The sequence below is a fragment of the Scophthalmus maximus genome, chromosome 10 (genome assembly GCF_022379125.1).
Source record: "Scophthalmus maximus strain ysfricsl-2021 chromosome 10, ASM2237912v1, whole genome shotgun sequence".
NCBI lineage: Eukaryota > Metazoa > Chordata > Actinopteri > Pleuronectiformes > Scophthalmidae > Scophthalmus > Scophthalmus maximus.
The window spans coordinates 13561688-13582202 of record NC_061524.1 but is presented as its reverse complement, the minus strand read 5'-3'; the positions used below and the strand labels follow the sequence as shown (position 1 = coordinate 13582202).

At 41.3% G+C, this 20515-nt stretch overlaps 1 protein-coding gene across 12 annotated transcripts in view; it reads right to left on the bottom strand.

The window, feature by feature from the left end:
* khdrbs2 (KH domain containing, RNA binding, signal transduction associated 2) overlaps nucleotides 1–20515 on the bottom strand; it is a 54702-nt gene that overhangs the window by 13274 nt on the left and 20913 nt on the right. For all 12 annotated transcript variants that reach the window (XR_007031643.1, XR_007031642.1, XR_007031644.1 and 9 more), the window contains 4 exons: nucleotides 20338–20454; nucleotides 15836–15982; nucleotides 8721–8848; nucleotides 5350–5548 (listed from right to left, as the gene is read on the bottom strand). Coding sequence is in view for 9 of the 12 variants with exons in the window: in XM_047335298.1 (XP_047191254.1) it covers nucleotides 5350–5548; nucleotides 8721–8848; nucleotides 15836–15982; nucleotides 20338–20454 (591 nt within the window). In the remaining 3 variants the exon portion in view is untranslated. The remainder of the gene's footprint in view (nucleotides 1–5349; nucleotides 5549–8720; nucleotides 8849–15835; nucleotides 15983–20337; nucleotides 20455–20515) is intronic.

The window sequence follows — 20515 nt, the reverse complement described above, 5'->3', positions numbered from 1 at the left end:
GACGATACCACCGAGGCCATTATGCATTCTGCCGGGGTCTTTCTTCAACTAAATAATCGAGTGGAAGTGTGTGTCTTACATCTGTTTTAATAAACAGGGGAGTTCTGCATGGAGAATTTCCATAATTAATCTAACAAATGTGAGCTCGGCAGTGTATCTGAACCCATTGTTATAAAGCAATTACGGCAGATGTTCGTACCGTCCTTAAAAGTGGCCTGAGAAACTGCTCTCCTCCAACAAACGCACAGAACCTCACCAATCTCACCCATCTTTTATGTTCATGAAATAGATTATATGGGGAGACTTGTGCCCCCATTTCAAAAGGGTGTCCTTTTGCTTTTTTTTTTTCTTTCTTCAAAGCCTCCCAAAGCTCTGTGTTTAATCACATTACGGTATTTGCCGCACAGCCTCGGCATGGTTGCAGGGCTCAGGTTTAAAAACCAAGCAGTGAGGTTTTTTTTTTTTTACCAGCAATCTGTACAGATTCATGGTCTGCTGTCAGGGACAGAATCTTATATCACTCTCAGATTCCCCTCGTCTATCATCAGCCCTGACATTATAAGATAAGATTTGATCCAGATGGGATTTGATCTTTAACATTAAACTGGAGCCATGGTCCCGGTCTATACAAAATGCCATCAGTCACATCTGTAATCTCCCTCTGCTCTCCCTTTGCACTTTTCACATGGATGGACTCTAACTGATTACTGAGAAACGTCTCTCTGCTGCGTCTTTCTCGGGAATTAGTAACATTCATTCATTAACGCTCGTTTGAAAAGTCACAGCAACTTGAAGTATCGTGCCTATTCCGACTGAGCTTTGTGTGGAAACTTTTCATGAATGCATCAAAAATACATTGTACGATAAATAGTGCCACATCAGATCATATTTTATACTATAATAGAGGAGCAGTTAATAACTCAATGTTACACAAAAGGCATTGGCTGATTGACATTAGCAGTTTACTTTTCATCGGAAATCAGGAACCTTTTGACTGGATAACATATCTGCATTTTAAGCACTTATACTGTACATCACAGTGCAGATGTGGAATTCACTCTGCAGCTTTACGCAGATGGTCGGCCAATGGCTTGGTCCCTTGATGTAATGATCATGTCAAATAATTGTCAAATACTTTTTTTTTTAAAAGCTTAAAATGTCCTTAATTGTTTGTATTTTGAATTATTGCTTCAAGATGTCACTAAGGACATCTTAAGGTGTCTTCCATTACATTCAGCTAAAGGTACACCAGAAATCAAGAAACAGCCTTGAGCTTCAACTGCCCACCATGAGTATATGTATATATGCTTTCAATCTGTGGGTGTTATTATTATCAGTTGGTCTCGATGAAAACACAAGGGGCGCTTCGCCTCACACGACCAGACTAACGAAACCGAAATAATGATCAATTCGTGGCTAAATGCAACTGACTGACTTCAACTTCCTTGGAAGTGACGACCAAAATGTGTACATGTACACGCTGAGCCCCCTCACACTCCCTCCCGGCAATCCACTTCACTTCAGAGTCACTGCTATCTTTTAGGAGGCACAATAATGGTCACTGTCACTGTATTAGTTTTACGACGCTGACAGCATGACAGAGCCCATTAATCACCACGGTCTCCGGAGGAACACCCGGTTACATGATGACCCGCTCCACGGCAGCAACTCGGCAAATACTTATGGGAACTTCACCGAGTCTGAGGAGTGAACAATAGTCTGTCATTCACTCGCCCATACAATGACTGCAAACTACAGGATGCATGCATAAGTGCATGTGTAAGTGCCGCTCCTGAATAAGCAATGCAAACTGGCAGTTTCTGGCAGAAGAATTGTGCAGCAATATTAATAACTCGTTTAACTGTTGTTTTGACTTGGGTATAAAAGGCATGAGGCACCATGAAACAACAGAATGCTGCAATGCATTGAACAAAGTGGTGGCTACCCAATGATTTAGTCACTGATAGATCCCTGTGATATTGTCTTATGTTCCTTGTATAATTTAATTTAATGAATACAATCCCTGAACAGTATATTGGTAAACTATGATATTAAAATATGAACTAGATAGTTTGAATCATGAACACATGCAGTACATTAAACTCCCATTTGTTTAGATAAACATTAAACACTGGAATTTGAATAATTTCTATTCATCTGAAGGCAATCTATCCTGGTCATTCTTACACTCACAATCGCAGTCGTATTAGTTTAGACCAGGTCACATTTCCATAAGACTTTCTTTTAACACTTTATCTTATTTTTTCATAAACACCACACCACACCGCTCCTCTGCACCCTGCACCGGCTTCCGGCCGCGGCTCGGATCTGATTCAAGGCACTGGTACTCGCCTACCGTGCTGCGGATGACTCAGCCCCTTCCTACATCCAGAACATGGTCAAACATTTCAGCCCAGCCCGTCCACTCCGCTCTGCTGCTGCCAAACGTCTTGTTACTCCCTCACCGCGAGTAGCGGGCGGCCACCGCTCAACTAAATCCCGTCTGATTTCTGTGCTGGTTCCTCGAAGGCGGAACGAGCAGACAGAAAAACTCACCTGTTCAGAGTGCACCTTACTCCCTGACTATATTATTTAAAAACACTTGAAGCTGTTTTTGCCTATTTGATAAATGTTTATGTACTCTATTGATTCTTGCACTTTTGGGTAATGTCTCCATGGTTGAATGCACTTATTGCAAGTCGCTTTGGACAAAAGCGTCTGCTGAATTTATGTAAATGTACATCATTCACTAAAGCTGATGGGAGTAAGGAACGAGGCATGTTTTAGCTGGGGACTGTATTTTCAGCTGTGGGTTAAAACACATTTGGAGCACTGGTATGTTTTTTTTTACAGAGGCAGTGGCTTGGAGTTAAAATAAACTCCAGTGCTTTTGCACAAAGGAGAAATGTCACAGAGTGCAACATTGCGGATGATTGTTTTTAATGGTCTACGGAAAACAATGGAGGAATAAGCTGTGTGTGGCTTTTGGATACACAGATAATACTAATTTTGTAGTTGTTTTAAGCATTTGTTGAAAGTAAAAGCATTATAAAATTATTATAACAGCCTCATCCTTGACAAAAGGTGAGATCTCAAAGTCCTTCACAGAGTGAAAGTTTAAGAGTGATAATCTGTTCCTGCTTCTGACAGGGCAGCGCTCTGTATTACTGAGTGGTAAAAGCTGTGTTGAGTCATCGAGCAAAGAGGCCCGCTCTGCGAGCGAGTGGAAAATTAAAGGGTGCAGCAAGGTGAGATTTGTGGGAGAAAGATGAAGAGGCAACGTCGCGCTCATAAATTATAAAGCAAACAGTGATACACGATAACTACCAGCTTCCTCCTGCTTTCCACTGAGGTTTTAAATCAATACCCACCCTCAAATAGGTACAATTATGGACATTCTCACAGTATCACTTTTATGAGATGGACTGACAGTTCGACAGAGTCCATCAATCAACCAGGGTCTCTGGAGAAATCTGCAGGGTACCCATACACACACATACAGTATCTATCCAAAGACAAATACAGGATGTACCAGCAAAGACACATTGTACTGGTGCTGATGTATTATTGTGCTTCAGAAGTCTGTACAGTGCCGGGTTCGTGTGGGGGAATAACAACAATAACAGTAAAAACTGTGTACTCACTCTGTTATTGAGAAAAAAAACAAACTAAACAAACATACCTGGATCACAAAGAGGTCTTGCTACATTTGGGAAACATGCGCAAAGGAAATTGTGTAATGCAGAAGAAAAAAAAGGAAATAGCAAAGTGAGATATGAGGAAAGAAAATGTTCAGGACAAACTCATCTCTCCATAATCCCCTGGTCTCCGTGCTCCCACCCTCCTTCTCCAACCTCCAATTACAAAGAGAAGAAATGCCTCGCTTTCTCACTCCTCAGAAATACACAGGCTCTACATCAGAACTCAATTTGGTTTGGTAATGAGACTGCGCTTGTGCATTTCCCCATGCAGACAGCCCAATCTTCAATTGCCAGCACACATGGGGGCTTTGCTTAGCAGCAAGGCTCTGAGGAAATAGACTGGTAAAAGTGTTGCCTTTTTTCATTTGAATGAAACTTGGAGCTCACCTTGTGTAGTCTTTTCAAAATGACCTTGGGAGAGGACGAGTGTATTTTAAACAAGGGCCTTGATTTATTTAAAAAAAAACAAAAAAAAAAACATGGATCCCAGCATTATTTCAAGTAAGGTGAGCAAATATTTGATAGAGCACTAGTCAAGGCACTACATAAACCACACTGGGATGAATGGTGGTCCATACATTTTAAACCAGCCCTGTCAGTCTCTTTATTGGCCCTCTCTGAGTGTGCTCCATGCCGGTGGTGGGACTTGACTCGCTGGCCAATCACGACCTAGTGCCAGTGGATAAGTCCAGGGCTGACTTTGTTTCCCAGTCTAACCCGGACCCTAAGTGTGGTGACTAATTAAGTTACCACCTATGATGTGCCCTTAAGCAAGGCATTTAACCCCCGCCTGCTCTCCCTAATGGCTCACAGCATAGATTTATGGCCTAGTTATTCTGCATAGTTATATCACATAGGTTATTTGTCTTTTTCTTAATTTCAATTCGGTCCTCCGTATGGTTGTACAGGGTAGCTGGTGTGAATGTGTGAGGTTAAATAAAATCTACGAAATGAAAACTTAATTCTACAATGCAAACTGAGTCTATTTTAAAAAATCAAAGAGCTGGAGTAGGTTACATCAGCTGTTTATAATTCCAGTATAAGACGGTATGCAAAATCCTTCCTATGTTCGTAAGTGATTGAGCAAACTAATATTTACTAAATCTTACTTTGCACCATTACATTGAAAGAATGTCCCAGCTACTAAAGACTCCAGTAATGTCTAAATCGTGTAAACTTCACTTCAAAACATTTGTAAAAATAATTATTTTGTCTAAATTACATACCTGCTGTTAAATAATGTGCTTTAGATTGTACTAAAGTGGTATTGTTGCAGTGTAGTGTGGTGATTATGCAAAGGTAGCCAATGATGGGTAATTTATTAAAACATTATTGGTACAAAGTTGTGCAAGTTCCCATTTATATGTATATGAAATATGATAAGATTTGAGAGGAATGAAATGGGGATGAAAATGGAAACCAAACGGCTGCAGGAGATTTCATTATGAAATGCGCTGAATGAAACGAAGTGTAATGTATACAAAATATGTTTTTTTTTTTAGATATGTCCCCGAATTCCCCCCCATGTAAAGCAAGACTCATCCAGATCACATGAAAGGGGAATCAAACCAGGTCTGATTTAGACGCAGTTCAAATAAAATTACTATCGGCTTTACTTTTCAGTCTGTGCAAAGAAGATTGGACTCACGTAGTCGTCATATGATTCATGTGTGACTGCTAACAGCGGGACCCTGTACCCAGCACTCCCCGCTGCCCCCCTGGCTCGCGGAGCTTGTGCCTCCCTCGTCAAAGCGGTGGTGGGGAGTTTGCTGTGTGGCGCTGCTGCTGCCGCCGCCGCCGCCGTCCCCCGAGGTGCTGCTGCACTCCTCCCTGTGCCTCTGTGGCCCCTGGTAAAGCACACAAGCATACAGACATGGCGTCACTTTGCCCGCGGAATCGTACTTGACAACATGTGTAAATAAGCCACAGTGATTTAAGTGTAAAACTTAAAGAGAGATAAAACAATTAGGGGATCTGTTAAATCCCTCTTATCGCTGCACACGGCTGCCTCCGTGCGGAGGCTGGTGCTCACATCCACTGGCGCTGAGGCTGATCTTGTAATGATCAGAGTTTCACTTTGTGTCTTGCTGTGCGCTGCGCATGTTGTGCCCATACTTCGAAAACGTGATGCAGCAGTGCCATGTATTATGTTCGTACGAAATCTCCATCTGCCTGAATCTACTGAATGCATTCGGTTTGTGATCAAACAGTTGTCGTGTTCAAAAGGAGTGAAGCGTCATCTGACGTTGTCCAACAGAGAGACATTTAAGGCCAAAGGATTTGGGCAGGCGTGAGGAACTGAATGCGGGGGGGTTACTTTAATGGAAGTGCGACTGTCCAGCAGCAGGACCACATGGGCGGCACAGGGATTGCAGGGTGGATTTAGTTTGGCAAAGCCGTCTATTGTCTGCTAACTTACATTCTAACAGCTGCATGATGGAGGTGGGCTGGGATAGCCTTTCTTCCCCTGGCACATCCTTTACTAGGTAGCAGCTCATTGTGATCCAAAAATACAGACACTCGAAGGGGAATTACTGGTGCATATTTTTCATGGAGATTTACAATAATTGCTTATCGCCGTGCCATAAGGAGAAAATCGGGGTAGGGAAGTGGTGGTGGTGACTTTAAATTGGGAGCATCCCGTGTTGCTGCTGGATTTAAAGCATCTGCATTCGCTGCCTGAATTAGGCCACGCAGCCACGGCAAACTGTACCTGCTCCCTCCTGAGGGACGATCTACTCTAAAACCGAGCAATAAAGGCGACAGGAAGAGGCAGGTGTTTAACGCAGGCAGCTTCATGCATGGCTAAGCCAATCAAAGACTCTGCGATATCATGAGGTCTATACTTTAACAGTCTAAGCACATGGAGCAAGAGCTTTTAAGGCGTGTCCAAATCAACTTCTGCTTGTTTAACGGTGGGGGAAAAGTCGCAGTGCCAGGAGCATGGTTCAAACGGGTTGTAACTCTTTGTTGTCTCTTCATCAATCATGGAATGGTCTGCCGGTGTGCTTGCACCTTGGTGTATCGCGAGCAGATAATCCGTGTGCAACAAGCAAAGTGTGTTCTTGTCGGGCATCCACCTATTTACGTGCATATCATTACCTTGATCATGCATCCTTGGAATAACACTGAAATGCAATTCAAAACTCTCAACTTCAACCTAAGCAACGGAACAAGTTCATATGAAACACTGAAATGTTGACCAGGGAACCAGTTCGTCTGGAAATTCATCATGGTTTGTACTTCTTTGTTTGCCTCCACCACAGTCCCTGCTCTTGTATTTGTTTGTTTGATTGATTGTCAGCAGGCGTGCGCCAAAACTATAGAATCTCCCTTCTCCGTGAAACACCGCAGCACGTCCGTCTGTTTTTCTGTCCTGGTTCCTCAATGGTGGAACGAGCTCCCCACTGACATCAGGACAGCAGAAACCCTTCAATCTTTCTGTCGCCAGACTAAAAAAACGTACCCGTTCAGACTGCATCTTAGTCCATGAATCATAAATAAAGCCAAGAGCGAAATAATACATTTTTACAAAAGGAGCACATTTTGCCCTTTTGATAAATTCTTATGTACTTGCATGATTCTTTCACTTTTTGGGTAATATGGTTGAATGCACTTATTGTAAAGACGCTTTGGACAAAATGTAACTTGGTGGAAGGACGGGACATAGACCAAGAAAGAGCCCATTAAGTACATTTTCACCAGGGTACAATGCATGGATCTTGATGGAAACATTATATATCTGTTTCGACCTAAGTGAATTTAAGGTGACTGTGGGACCTTGGCGAAAATATGTTCTCCACTGGTGCCATTCTAGTATAAATGATTCACTTTTTTTTTGTCATTCATAACACTGCAAACTAAGTTTCAAATCATCACTATATGTATAAAATAACAAATAACAGAAGTCTAAGCTGCTGACTCGTGCAAAGCTGAACTAGAACTCAACAGAGGTGCATACCTGCTCCAGGACCCAACAGTCTCCTTAAATTCAGTCAGGCCGCACTAAATTGCACACACATAGATTCCAGACCCCTAAATATAAAGATCCACGCCTTGTTCCCTAAGAAAACCGATGAAACTGTCAAAAAACTGCAATCAAAATCCTCTTTGTCGGGATCCGCGCAAAAATGTAACGGATTCTGTCTTGGTTCCATCCTTTCAACAAGTTTCATGGATATCCGTTCTGGACAGGGCTGAAAACATAACCTCCTTGGTGGAGGTAATTAGAAGGCCACTCCACCAGTTTTACACACAGAGATTAGTACAGTCATCATGAGGAGAACTACTCAACCTGTTACAACAGTTGTTTAATGTCTTCTGTGCCTCGTGGGAGCTTGCTCTCTTTCCCAGTCCTCTCACACTTATTTGGAGGAACAACTTAACAAAAAGTATCACTGGGAAGCACATATCATAAACCCCCCCCCCCCCCCCCCCCAGGTTTGGATATATGGATGAAGCATACTTATATTTGAGGATTTTGCCATTACTTTGGTGAAATCAATTAAATGTTTTTCTCGTTCCCTATATTTGATCACTATGGTTGAAAGGAACCCTGCATTTTCTCCAAGAAATTTCAAAGTCAGAGGCGGTGTTATCAGCAGGCCCACATGGAATCTGTGCCCACGGAATTCAGACGACACCTCCGCAGATTTGCTGCGTGTAAATCTCAGAAAGTCAACACGTCTCCACCCCCTTCTCCGTGTGTGGGGTAGTGGTGTTCCCAATTTTCATCCTGTGTCCCTGATTCAGAGGCAATTTTTTCCAATAAAGAAAATGTAAGTACCTATTGATTCTATATTACGTGCAACAAGATATTCAGGCGTTAATCTTCACGATGACCAAACACTCTTGTTTAACAACTCACTATAACAACATAACTAACTTTTAAAATCACATATGTTCGAAGGGGAAGTTTGCCATATTATTTCCCTTAGATCTTGCTTAAGAAAAGTAACCTTCATTACTCAAAACACAACTTCTTTTAATGCAGCTTTGGACAGTTAACTGGCACTTTACCTTGTGGATATTGTGCTCGCCGGCCGTGCGGTCCTCCCTGGTGCACTCCTCCCTCGGCTCGACTCCTCGGAGCCATTCAACAGGGAGAGCTCTCTCAGTTGCTCCTGTCTGATCTCGTCATTGTAGTCCTGTGGGAGCAATCAAAACCAGCAAGCGTCGTTGAAAAAAAAAGAAAACAGGGATTTGTCTTCTGACGGCAACAGATGCTCGCAACGGCGGCGAATGTCACCAAATTAGAATTCTCTCGACACGCACAGGAAACACATGGTGCTCCTCGGCACTGAATACTCAATGAAAATGTTTTCTTTGGCTCTGTTGGGACGAGAAACGCAAGGGGGAGGATTAGTCATTAAGAAGGAGACAGTAACCTCAAAAGGGCTGTGAATTATTTGCAGCGAGTTCAAATGATAATTGAGTTTTCCGCTTCTGTTTTTGCAGAACAAGGTTGAATTCTTTTCACAAATTGCCTTGTGGAAAATAATCATTACCCAACAAAATCAGGACAAGGTTTCAAAACAATTTCACAAAACTTCCGCTCACAAATGAACGTAGAAGACATTGAACATAGAAATGTCTTTCGACCGTTTTTTTTCTCCACAGTCGCCAAGTGCTTGTTCATTGTGGGACCTGTCGGGCTTCCTCTGTCATACTGTGGGCGTCTCGACCTCACTATGTAAAAGCGCCTTGAGATGATGTTTGTTGTGGTTTGGCGCCATGCAAATGGAATTGAATTGAATTGAAATAAAAGGGGAATACAATAATAATAGAAACCTTTCTCCCCCCCTTGAAGGCAGCATAAAATATTCCTTACTTTGCTGTAATTGGCAGCTTCAACAACTTTGCGTGGAATATCCTTATCTTCTGATTCTGAAGCATTTTTTTTTTCTCAACCCGTTATCAAGAGCCGGATCATTACACAGCAGATAAGGGGGTGGACAAAGCAGCATTCATTATCTTGTCATTGCTGACAGCTCAACAGGCTTATTTCTAAGAAACTCTTAAGCCAGACCCACGAGATTTGCCACATTGGACAGATATATTTTCCCTTGTTTTTTTGACAACAAAGCAATGGAGGCTGCAAATGATTTCTTTGGCTGTCAATGTTTTGACGGCCATGTTTTGTAACTTTTTTGGTTCTTTGACTTTGTTCTTTCAGAGCCACTTAGAGGGTTTTTTTTACACAAATTATAATTATTACAGCTGTGACCCCCCTTTCTACTTTTTCTTTATACAGTAAACAACGTCCCCTGGTCTACATTAATCATTACTCTTGTCTTTGCACCCCCTTTGTATGAGCATTAATCCGGCTCATACGTTAACTGCACATTGATTCATTAGATACGACTCTGCCCAGAGTGCACTGATTCGTGAAGGACTAGATAACATTGTGTGCGTACATTACTGCTCATAGAATATTCTGTGACTTTGTGTCACCTTTTCATTTTCTTTTCACCCTCCTTCGCCTTCTTCTCTGTGTTTTCCATTATGTTAAGCCCACCTACACCACAATCATGATTATATCACAGCATTGCATTTTGACACTGAATAAAATCAAACACCTTTTATTAGACTTAATTAATTTTGTGTGAACAGTTAATACTGTGGAACAAATTTTATCATGTGAAAAGGTTTGGAGCAATAATAATGTCATGTCATTATCAGACTCAAATCTACAGTCAAGCTCTTTGTGTATTAATTCATAATTTTCCTGGGGACAGTTCACAAATGTCACTGGGTCTTGAGCTGCTAATTTTCATCTGAAAAGGGTTCACTCCACTCATAGATGTTTCTCACCGGTTATTTTTTTTCTACACTTGGATGTTTGCAATGTTTGCGCTTCACTATGCAGATTAGTTTATGTGAACACGTAGCGTTTGTTCTAAGTTTGTGTATAAGAGCATGATTTTGTGTCATCCCCAATTTTGTTTCAATACACAACTTACACAGTTTGATGTGGAAACTGGAAGCCTCCAATGCACAACCACAGAATTAGGTGACACCCTGAGAGAAATTGTTTGAGGAGCCCTATGCAGTTTTTGACTTGGTAACACTATGGAGTAATGTTGTCATGCGTGGGTCCCCGTTTCATTTGTTCATGGACACATGGGTGACACCATCCATGGATTTCACATTATCCCACTGATCAACAGGTATATGTGCAGTGGCTTTGGGTGGGTTTGATTCCCGCTTGTCATCGGGCAAGACACTTAACGCCTAAATTGAAACAGCTATTCTAAGCTTGGTAAACAGCAGCATTGTATGAATGTGTGTGTGAATAGGGAAACTGCGACCTGTGCTGTAAAAGCACTTTGAGTGGTCAATAAGAAAAATGTTACATAAATACAGACCATTTACCAACATGGTACCTTTAAACATTGCATTTACAAGTGAGAGAGGGAAGAACTAGATGACATTTACTTTTTTTGAATGTGAAAATCAGATATAAATTACATCGATCAGATGCACTCAGAGAAGAAGAGGAGTATTTTTATACTGTATATCTTACAAAATGTCTGAAGGGGATCTTTCAAATTTGGACTTTGATCCGGGACTGAATGATACAGAAACGTCACGTTTGGGTATGAACATTTTTCTTGACGGTAGACCTTTTGATATTCTTCTATACAGAGCAAAGCTCTTGCATCCCCGACACCAAATTATTCAGGTACTGATGCCACATGAGAATCACAGTATATTACACTTTGTCACGCATAAGCATTGAATATTTTATTCTACTTATGAAAGACAAAAATTTGGTGAGGATTGCTTTAAAAGAAAAGTATGGGAGAGACATATTAAAGGTCCCCAGTGACACTGTGATTAGAGTAGCCTCTGATGGGATGTATCGAAGAAATGCATATTTATACACCTTGCACCTGTAATACCAAACTGCAGCATCATTTTCCTCATACTGTAACGCTCTACCCTGGATTTCATGAAGGAGGCAACAGCTCTTTGTCACAGCTCTTTTACAATAACAGGATATACGTCATACAAGGATGAACAGATTTTAAAACACATTTTTTCCCCACACCTGCACGGCCCTGAGGAAGAAAAAAGAAAAAGAATTGTCATGATGGATTTCCAAAACATTTGACGGACTGCACACATGCTCCTCTTGTTAATGAATCGATAAGGCAAACAGGGGTCTGTTGGTTTGAAGGAGACTGGCGGAGCTTTAATTGGAAAGCTGGCAGCTTGTCCAAACACAACAAATCTGCCAATGCTTGTAAAAGTTGCCTGTTGACAGAGGCGCTAACATGAGCACACACAGATAAAGCCCCCGGCTGAGGATTCTCGGGTCAGACTGTTTGCTGACTGATATTAATTCTGACCATGCATGACCTTGTGCACACACAATGTCCTTCAAAAAGCCAAAGCTAGACTTTAAAGGGGTGAACACTTTGTGATTTCTTGCCTTGTGAATTTTGTCCATCTTATGAGTCTGCCATTCATTAAAAGAACTGCTCATATGCCCTTGGACATTTTTCTGTAAAAGGTTGGCTAAGGGGGCTGTGAGATTATTGTTATTGCTCTAATGAGATCGCTATTATCACATATGTCAGGTGCATGCGTCCCACGCAAATGCACTGTTTTCTTTGTGGTACATATACTGTATATTCAGAAACTGGGCAGATTCATGGCACACTGTGATCAGTGAAGCGATTTCAATTTCCGAGAGCAAACATCATTTCTGTTGAAATGTATCTCATGTAAAATTTTGTGTCCTTACATTTTTCAGCATGAGCTGCTCATATACTTTCTTAACAAAACAACTCAGTGCTTCATCTGGACCTTAATTATTTGGAAAAACACTTACATTTATTAATCTCTGTCTGTCATGTGGACTTTTGTACTTTCTCACGACCATGGATGGTTGAATACTAGAAGAAACGGTGCTGCTACTGGCGTCATGATGCATTTAAAGCCGAAGCAAACCACAGTGTGATACTTTCGTATATATATATATATATATATACACATATAGTCTGCTATTAGAGATCTAAATTTGCTGCCTTCAAAGTTATCTCAGCACAAATTGCCCTCCCTCATTTCCATGGGCACCTGCCCCTGCTTTGTTAAGAGCAAGAGATGATGATGCAGATAATAATGTGCATCAAGTAATCGCTGCTGCAAACCCAGAACAACCTTTACGGTGGCTGCTCAGGCTTCTTCATTGGGAGCATATGGATCAAATAAATCCCATTAAAAGTAAAAAAAAACAAGCAGACGTGTCAGTTTTATTTACAGTCATAATTTGTTTGACTTTATGCAAAAAGATGAAGGCCACAAGCCGATGCAGCTGAGAGAAGGATTCCCCGTCCTTCTCCAGTACTTCTCACTCTCAGCCTGTCTATATATATATATATATATATATATATATATATATATATATATATATATATATACTGTATATATACACACAGTAGTCCACTATTGTATTGATTATGTTCAAGTTTGAATTTCTCTCTTTCCTCTGGTGCGTTCTGTGTCTCTGAGCTAATCAGACCCATAGCGTTTCTGTTGTCAGTTTCAAGGGGCTGAAGGTGAAGCTTTCATTTCAATGACTGGAAAAACAAAAGAAGTCAGACAAACTGCACTTGTTGGTGGCCTCTTTGTTATCTGGACTGAATGAATTACATATACACTAACTATGCCATTATGCATCTCAAATTCTAATTGGAAAGGGTGACACAGCTTGTTCATATGATGACTATTTGCCTGCACACCACAAGAGAGGAGCCACATCATATCAGACGGAAATAATGTGTATTTATTTCTCCTGGTTTGGAGTTGTGAGCTGTGGGAGCTCAGTGGGAAGCAGGGGTTTTATATTACACAGGTAAGACATTTATTTTCAGACATCATTGGGGCGATGACACATTTTTACTTCGGTAGAGGAATTAATTTGAGTTTTTATTCAAAGTTAGATGAGAAGAAAGGGTGAACCGTGAAGTGAAGGAAAAGAAATGAGTGTCACACAAGTCAACCGCTTCACCATCACATGGCCTGGTTTTCACATAGTAGTTCCCAAGACGTGTAAACACACTTTGATGTGTAAAATCAGCGGATTTCTGCTTTAATTAAAACCAGACAAAAACATTCACAGTCCTCCGCCAGTTGATAATAACATGTCGACAGTATTGACAAGTTCATACTGAATCAATCCCCACTATCGCGGCGCTGATTGTTGAAGTCGCCCCTATTGCACAGTGCGGCAATAAAAGATAGGCAGCAGGGCGCACTCGCCTCTCTCCACCAGAGGCAGGAAACATCTGTTTCCACAGATATTGACAGATGCCTGTTGTGTTACTTTATGTGGAGGTTATTTTTAATCCCATATGATCCCTGGAGCGGTGAGTGTGTGCTGTATAATAGCATAGTATGATCTTCATTTTCATCTTTTTATCGACCGTGCGAAAGGCTGAAAGAGGAATGTTTTCCCCTTCTCTGGATTCACTCAAAACAAAATGATGTTTTGTCCATAACCACCATTAAAGACAATGTAAGGAAGAGAATGTCAGGCCTGATTAAGAAGCAAGATATGACTAACATTAATATGATTTATTTAAAAAAAATATTTAATATGATGATGTGTCCCCAAACCAATATTTGCCAATAAGGTTATTTATATTAACATTTCTTAAAATAAATCAGCCTTTTAGGGTGTTATTGTCCACTTCTACCTGCCGCCAACTGGTTTTGGACGTCCCCAAACATGACAAACTGCTGAGCCTCGTCATCCACAGTGATTATTTGCAGCCCCTTATCATCACTTAATGAGATATATTAATGAAATCGTTCCTTCCGAGTGGCCCTGCATCATTAGTCCTGCTGGCAGATTTTCAAAAAAGATTAAAACCTTTGCCTGGCCTAAAATGTCTGTGCTTATTGAATGTGTGCACCTACAGTGTTTTAAAAAAAGAAAAGGTATTACAGCAAATCCTGTGTGCACTCTTATTAGAAAAAAGGGGCTTCAGTTCCATAAGAATAATTTAGAAGACAATACCGGCTCATCTTTTTTCGAGACACTGCAGCGAAGCGCGCGCTGAGACTCTGCCAGCACATTTACAGTCAAAACAAGGATCAAGTACAACACATAAAAGCCCCTGCTGATCTGAAGTTAACTAGAGAGCCAGCTGACACTTATTATTGGTGTGGATCACACTGTGCAAAGAACAGCACAAGTGGGAGCGGACGCTGATTCCTGAGAAAAAATGCGCATCCGGTGCGATTACAACACCGAGGTAAAAAGAGGTATTTCACAAAACTGAAAGATGGATGATTGAAGCGTGATACAGCACAGACTAGTTCTTCTTTTTTTTAAGGCCTTATATTTCATGCTAAGTAGTGGAACAACAAGATCATGAGTCACGGTTTAATGACGGTGCCAACGTGGTTTGTATCCTTCTATCCTTTACTAATGTTAGAGTAAATCTGAACTAGCTAACTTCTTGTAACGACGGAGGGAAAAAATATATATTTCCTGAGAGCTAACGACTCCTACAATTGTTTTTGGGCAGACAGCGCAAACTAATTTGTATTTCGATGGGATATTAACTGCTCATTGCAGATGCAGAATCATCGTTCTTCTGGCCCGATGAGCTGATGTGCGTGTAAGAACATCAGCTCAGGATAGGAAGATGCACAAAGTCCATGAAGTAGACTCAAGCAGCACAATTCCTCTGTTAGGCTTGTCACATTTGCGAAGCTTGATTAATATTTACAGATTTGACTCAGCAAGAGTAGACAACATGCACATTAATTATTGCTAAGTTCTCCAGGCTATAAGTTGCCGGAGTCTTGCAAAGTTGTACCATAGTGCACATTAATTGCTGAATACATTATTTCTCATTTGTAAGTAAGAGCCTGTACCTGTAGTGCAGAGCAGCGGTTGTAATGCAGAGAAAGAAAACATTCACACTCATTTCTTACGTCCATGTAAACAAACCCTGGATACTCTGCAGAGCACTGGATACTGGGGAAGAGGAAACTGTTTTTTCTTTGTGTTAATAGGCTGGGTGGAGAAATGATCAAGCCAGCCAGTAATGGCTGATGTTCATGTATGAAATATCAAATTAGGGGGAATAAATAAGGAAAAGTAATAAACTTACTGGAACTAGGAATTTCTTAATCTCCTCCAAGGCGTGACTCATGCGGGAATAGGCCTCTCCAGGTGGAGCAAAGACTTCAATTAAAACGTGAAGATCATTACTCAGATGGGCGTATTTGGCCTCCCCGCTTTTCCTTAATTCTTCCTCCTGGGGAAAAAGAAGAGCAAGTGAAGCGCTTGAGTCCTCAAAAGAGAACCAATAACCAAAGGTATGGCATCCACGTAATCTAATCATCCATGTAATCAAATCCTGTTATTATATTATGCTAATTGTAATAAACCCGTGCCCAGTGGCTGCTGCTTCCAGCTTCAAACAGCTCAACAAAGTGTCTATTTAGGTTCTAAAACACCTGCCATGAAATGGTTGCACCACTGAGTTATGCTAGAGATAGAGATGTATGTCGCATAATCTGACAAAACCACTGAGAAAGTTTGGCCGTTGTCCGTAAACGTTGCATCATTATAGTAAACTGTTGCAGATGTAAAGGAAGACATGTTCCAACTCAGTCCACAGATTTCCCGTCAAGGCTGTTTGCCTCACCCCCACTACTGCACATGAGGGCAGTTTATTAATATTGAATGTATCGTGTGTCCAAAATGCACTAAATTCGACACTGCACTTCCTTGAGCCCTTAAAAATACACGTCAGATGTGAAGCCGATTGGATGAACGGTTCTTGAGATACGCAAGCCACAGACAGACCGATCATGCTTATAGTTTGACTGATTGCTCTATTACATGGTGATGTAATATTCACTATTTATCTGTAGAGACAAAAGTAAAGCCAATGTTGCGTTAATGTTATTTACTTTGCAGGTATATTGTCAAGAATCAAAAGTCATGGAGGTGTGCAGAAAAGTCAGGAATCACCAAACACAGGAGGTTTCGCCCTCCAGGGACCAAAAATATCTGCACAAGTTTACATGGCAGTCCATCGTATAGTAGGTCAAATATTTCAGTCTGGACCAAAGAGGGTGGACTGACCGATGCTGCCTTGCTGCTAGTTTTGTTCAAAATCTCATCTCACCAGATGAAGTACCTCTACTCTAAAATCATTTTGAGATTGTAGAGGGTTTTGTTAGTGTGGCTGACACACAACACAACTCCATCTTTTTCTAAGTATGTCTTCGAGACTGAGCAATCACTAAATTCATCACCTGGGAGACACATTCAAATAACATTTATGAATGATTTGAAGCATCATTTGTGCAAACAACAACTTAACCCCTATAATTACAGCTCATCTGACCATTAAAGGAATGAAAAACAACATGAATAATGGACTACAGACAGTATAGAGCTCTCTCACAGATTGAGCCTCCAGGGACGCTGCTGAATGCTTTTCTGATAGAAATTGAATTTTGTGATATGTGATCTTGTGATTCTGTGAAGATTGCTCTGTGGGCACGGCTCCAATACAGCTCCCGGAAAATGTTTGAATGGACAGACATCCTGTGACCCAGACTTGGCATTTAGTTCACGTCATTTGTGACCACTTGTGCCAAGATTTATTTTGTCGGTTAATTATAACATTACTCAGTCTGCATAGCTGGGGCATAAGTGCTGAGAAAAAAAACTGACAAGGTTTTCATAATTGTCACCTCAACTGGTGCTTAATAGGTGCAGTAATGTAACAGATCTTTTGCACAGTGGACACGTGCCCTTAACCTTAATGAGGCCAGCGTTGCATTCAGGTGATAGGGTTGTCGGGGCATCATTAATGCTGTTATACCTGTGCGGTTCCTGCTATGACAGGTCAACAGATCTGTGAGAAAGACCTGTCGTCAATGTCCAGTGGTGGTAACTCCATCCACTGATGAAGCCTGTGATTGGTCCAACAGGCTGGTTCAGACTGAAATATCTCAACAACTATTGGACGGACGTTTGCGGAGACATTCATGGTACCCAGAGGATGCATGCTGGTGACTCTGAGGATCTCCTGACATCCTTGCCCCATATACATATACTTTTTTTTAATTGGGCGGTTTCATATGAAATTTGGTGCAAGGATTCAATTTACCCTCAAGATGAAGTTAGAACTTTATTGATCGCTTTACTTTAACCATCTTGATTTTCATAAGTTCCATTTACAAAATACCTGCCGAACTAAGCATTAGTGTAACCTACTGATATTAGCATTTAGCAGCAGCAGCGTTGGGAAAAAAAGCCCCAAAAAATTAACAAGGGTCACCTTTTAGTCTTTTTAAGTCTTTACCCATGTCCTGAGGCGGCCTGCCTGATGGTTCACACTGGCTTACAAGGCTTAAACATCTGTAACATAGCTCAGTGCCAGTCCTCGCTGTGTTCTAAAGGGACCAGACAAATCATAAAATGATCCTCAACTGAAAAAATTAATCAGAAGTGATGTCAGGAGAGTGGAGACGTACCAGCTACAGATGCAGCGGCTGCATTCCGGACAATGGAGAGATTATCCAATCACCTCAAAATTAAGACGGTTAAGAAGTTGGGTGTTAAGCGTCTTGCTCAAGGACACCTCCATTCACATGTACTCGTCCAGACAATGTGGGGATTCAAACATGTGTCCTTGCATCACATGGGCTGTTCTCTCCCCTCTGGGAGAAGTCAGCTTTAATTAAAAACTCACATTCTCTGTCGGAGAGCCTGGGTCATTACGGATGGCGTCAAAATGAAACGTTTGAGAGATTGTCTTACAGCGGAGGGAGAGACATCTATACATCTGTCACCATGACTTCACTTATGCCTGTGTGTTAAGTCAAACAATATTATGTTTTCCCTGCTGTAAGGACTTAAGGAACTAGGATATAAAAATGTTCCCCAACCCAGTGTTGTGCTTTGACTGGTCCAAAGTCGAGAGTCAGACAGGTGCTTCAGCAATGTGACTCAGCACAGTGTTAAACAGGCTAATACCTGTGCACAAGGTGTAATGTTGATTATACGGTCTATTAAAAGCATGATGGGCTGCTCTGCTGCGAAATTTCCAAACCAGAGCTACTGTATAACCATAGTACTGGACTGATGCACCTGTCTGAGGAGCTGGATGCCTGGGGTTTGGCAGAATCGTGTGGTGTCAATGTGCTTTTGCGTGGAATGGGACCTCAGCTATCTCTGTGCCCAGCGCCCTGTGAGCAGCCGCTGTGAATGGCAGCCCTGCCCTTCATTCAGACTGTGGTTGTGTCAGTACCTCAGACTAGCTCAGACTGTACACAAAATCAATAACAGACTGAAAACATAGCCACCCTTCAGTGAGAGACAACAGTTAAGGGTCTATTATTTTTCCTCGGTGCTGCACATGGCATGCGTCTCCCTCGGACTGAGGCTGACATGCTGTCACGATGCGCGCTTGTACGCTGCAGGATCACGACCTGAGCATAATGTTAATAAACTGATGTGTTCCTGACAGTTTAGCTGTGATTAACATTTTAACACCTCTTTACTTCTCTTTAAAAACTGAAGGCAAGTCAATGAAGCACAAGAGTAAACTGAATGGACTCGGTGGCAGTAAGCCAGATTTTTAAATGAACTCTCGCACATGACTAAGGCACATCCAAAAATGTAATAGTAAAAAAATGGAAGTTAACAGAACGTCTACAATTGGGTGCTGGAAAAATTACAGAAGCTTATGTACATGTATATGAATATATGTAATATCTTATGTACAATCCTATATTTATATATATTATACTTACATTGTATATATATATAATTTCTTTTTTCATATTTCGTCTGTTTAAATTGAATGTCTACCTTTTTATTACTTTTATACTGATGTTTGTATTGTGACTATCCCACTTGTGGCTGTAACACAGAAAATGTCCGCATACCGCAGGACTAATATATAATACATATATATATATATATATATATATATATATACACCCTAGTAAAAGACTCCCAGTCTTGCCACCTCTTTGTGCAGGTGACAACTCAAACTTCAGTGGTATGTTTTAAAGTAGTTGTAACAGCTTCTGATTTTTTCCCCCCCTCAGCATGGTTTCTAACGCATTGAAGTGCAGCTTCAGTTTCACCAAAGGTGGCAAGACTGCCAGTCTTTTATCATGTCATGATGTCTGAATGGGAGGGTACAGTAATAATAGCGATGTAACTCTATAGCAGCACACTGAGACCTGCTATGAGCATGAATACCACACCATCCAGCAGGGCTGTGTGCGAACATGCTCGGATAAGTTTGGCTCCAGGGGACCACAAGTCAGCTGGATAAATGACTTTGGCAGAGGGATTCGGTACTTTGCATTCATAATTGTCTATTACACAATATCCTATTAAACAACACAAAGGAAATACAATTCGATTTCTCTCATACATATGTTTGTCAACTCAAGGCTAGTAATTCGACTCTGCGTGCGATTCATCTCAGTTACGCTCAGATGTTGTTTGTCGGAATGTTCTTCTGTGCTTTGGTGAAATCTCAAGCGCTCTGTTTCTGTGAATATATTTCTGTTTGATCTATACCTTGGACCAGCCAAACGGCTATATTTCAACACAAATCAATATCTCTCTTACCTTGCCTTTATCCCTCATGGACCCTTTGCCAAGGATGGACATCTTCACTCCCGTCTCCTCCTGCAATCGTTTCATGGAATTTCCCCGTGGTCCCAGCAGCTTCCCAACAAAATTAAACTGTGACAAGGGACAGAGAATAGAAGACTCCTTACCAACGCCTCCAGCATACGGTTCATGA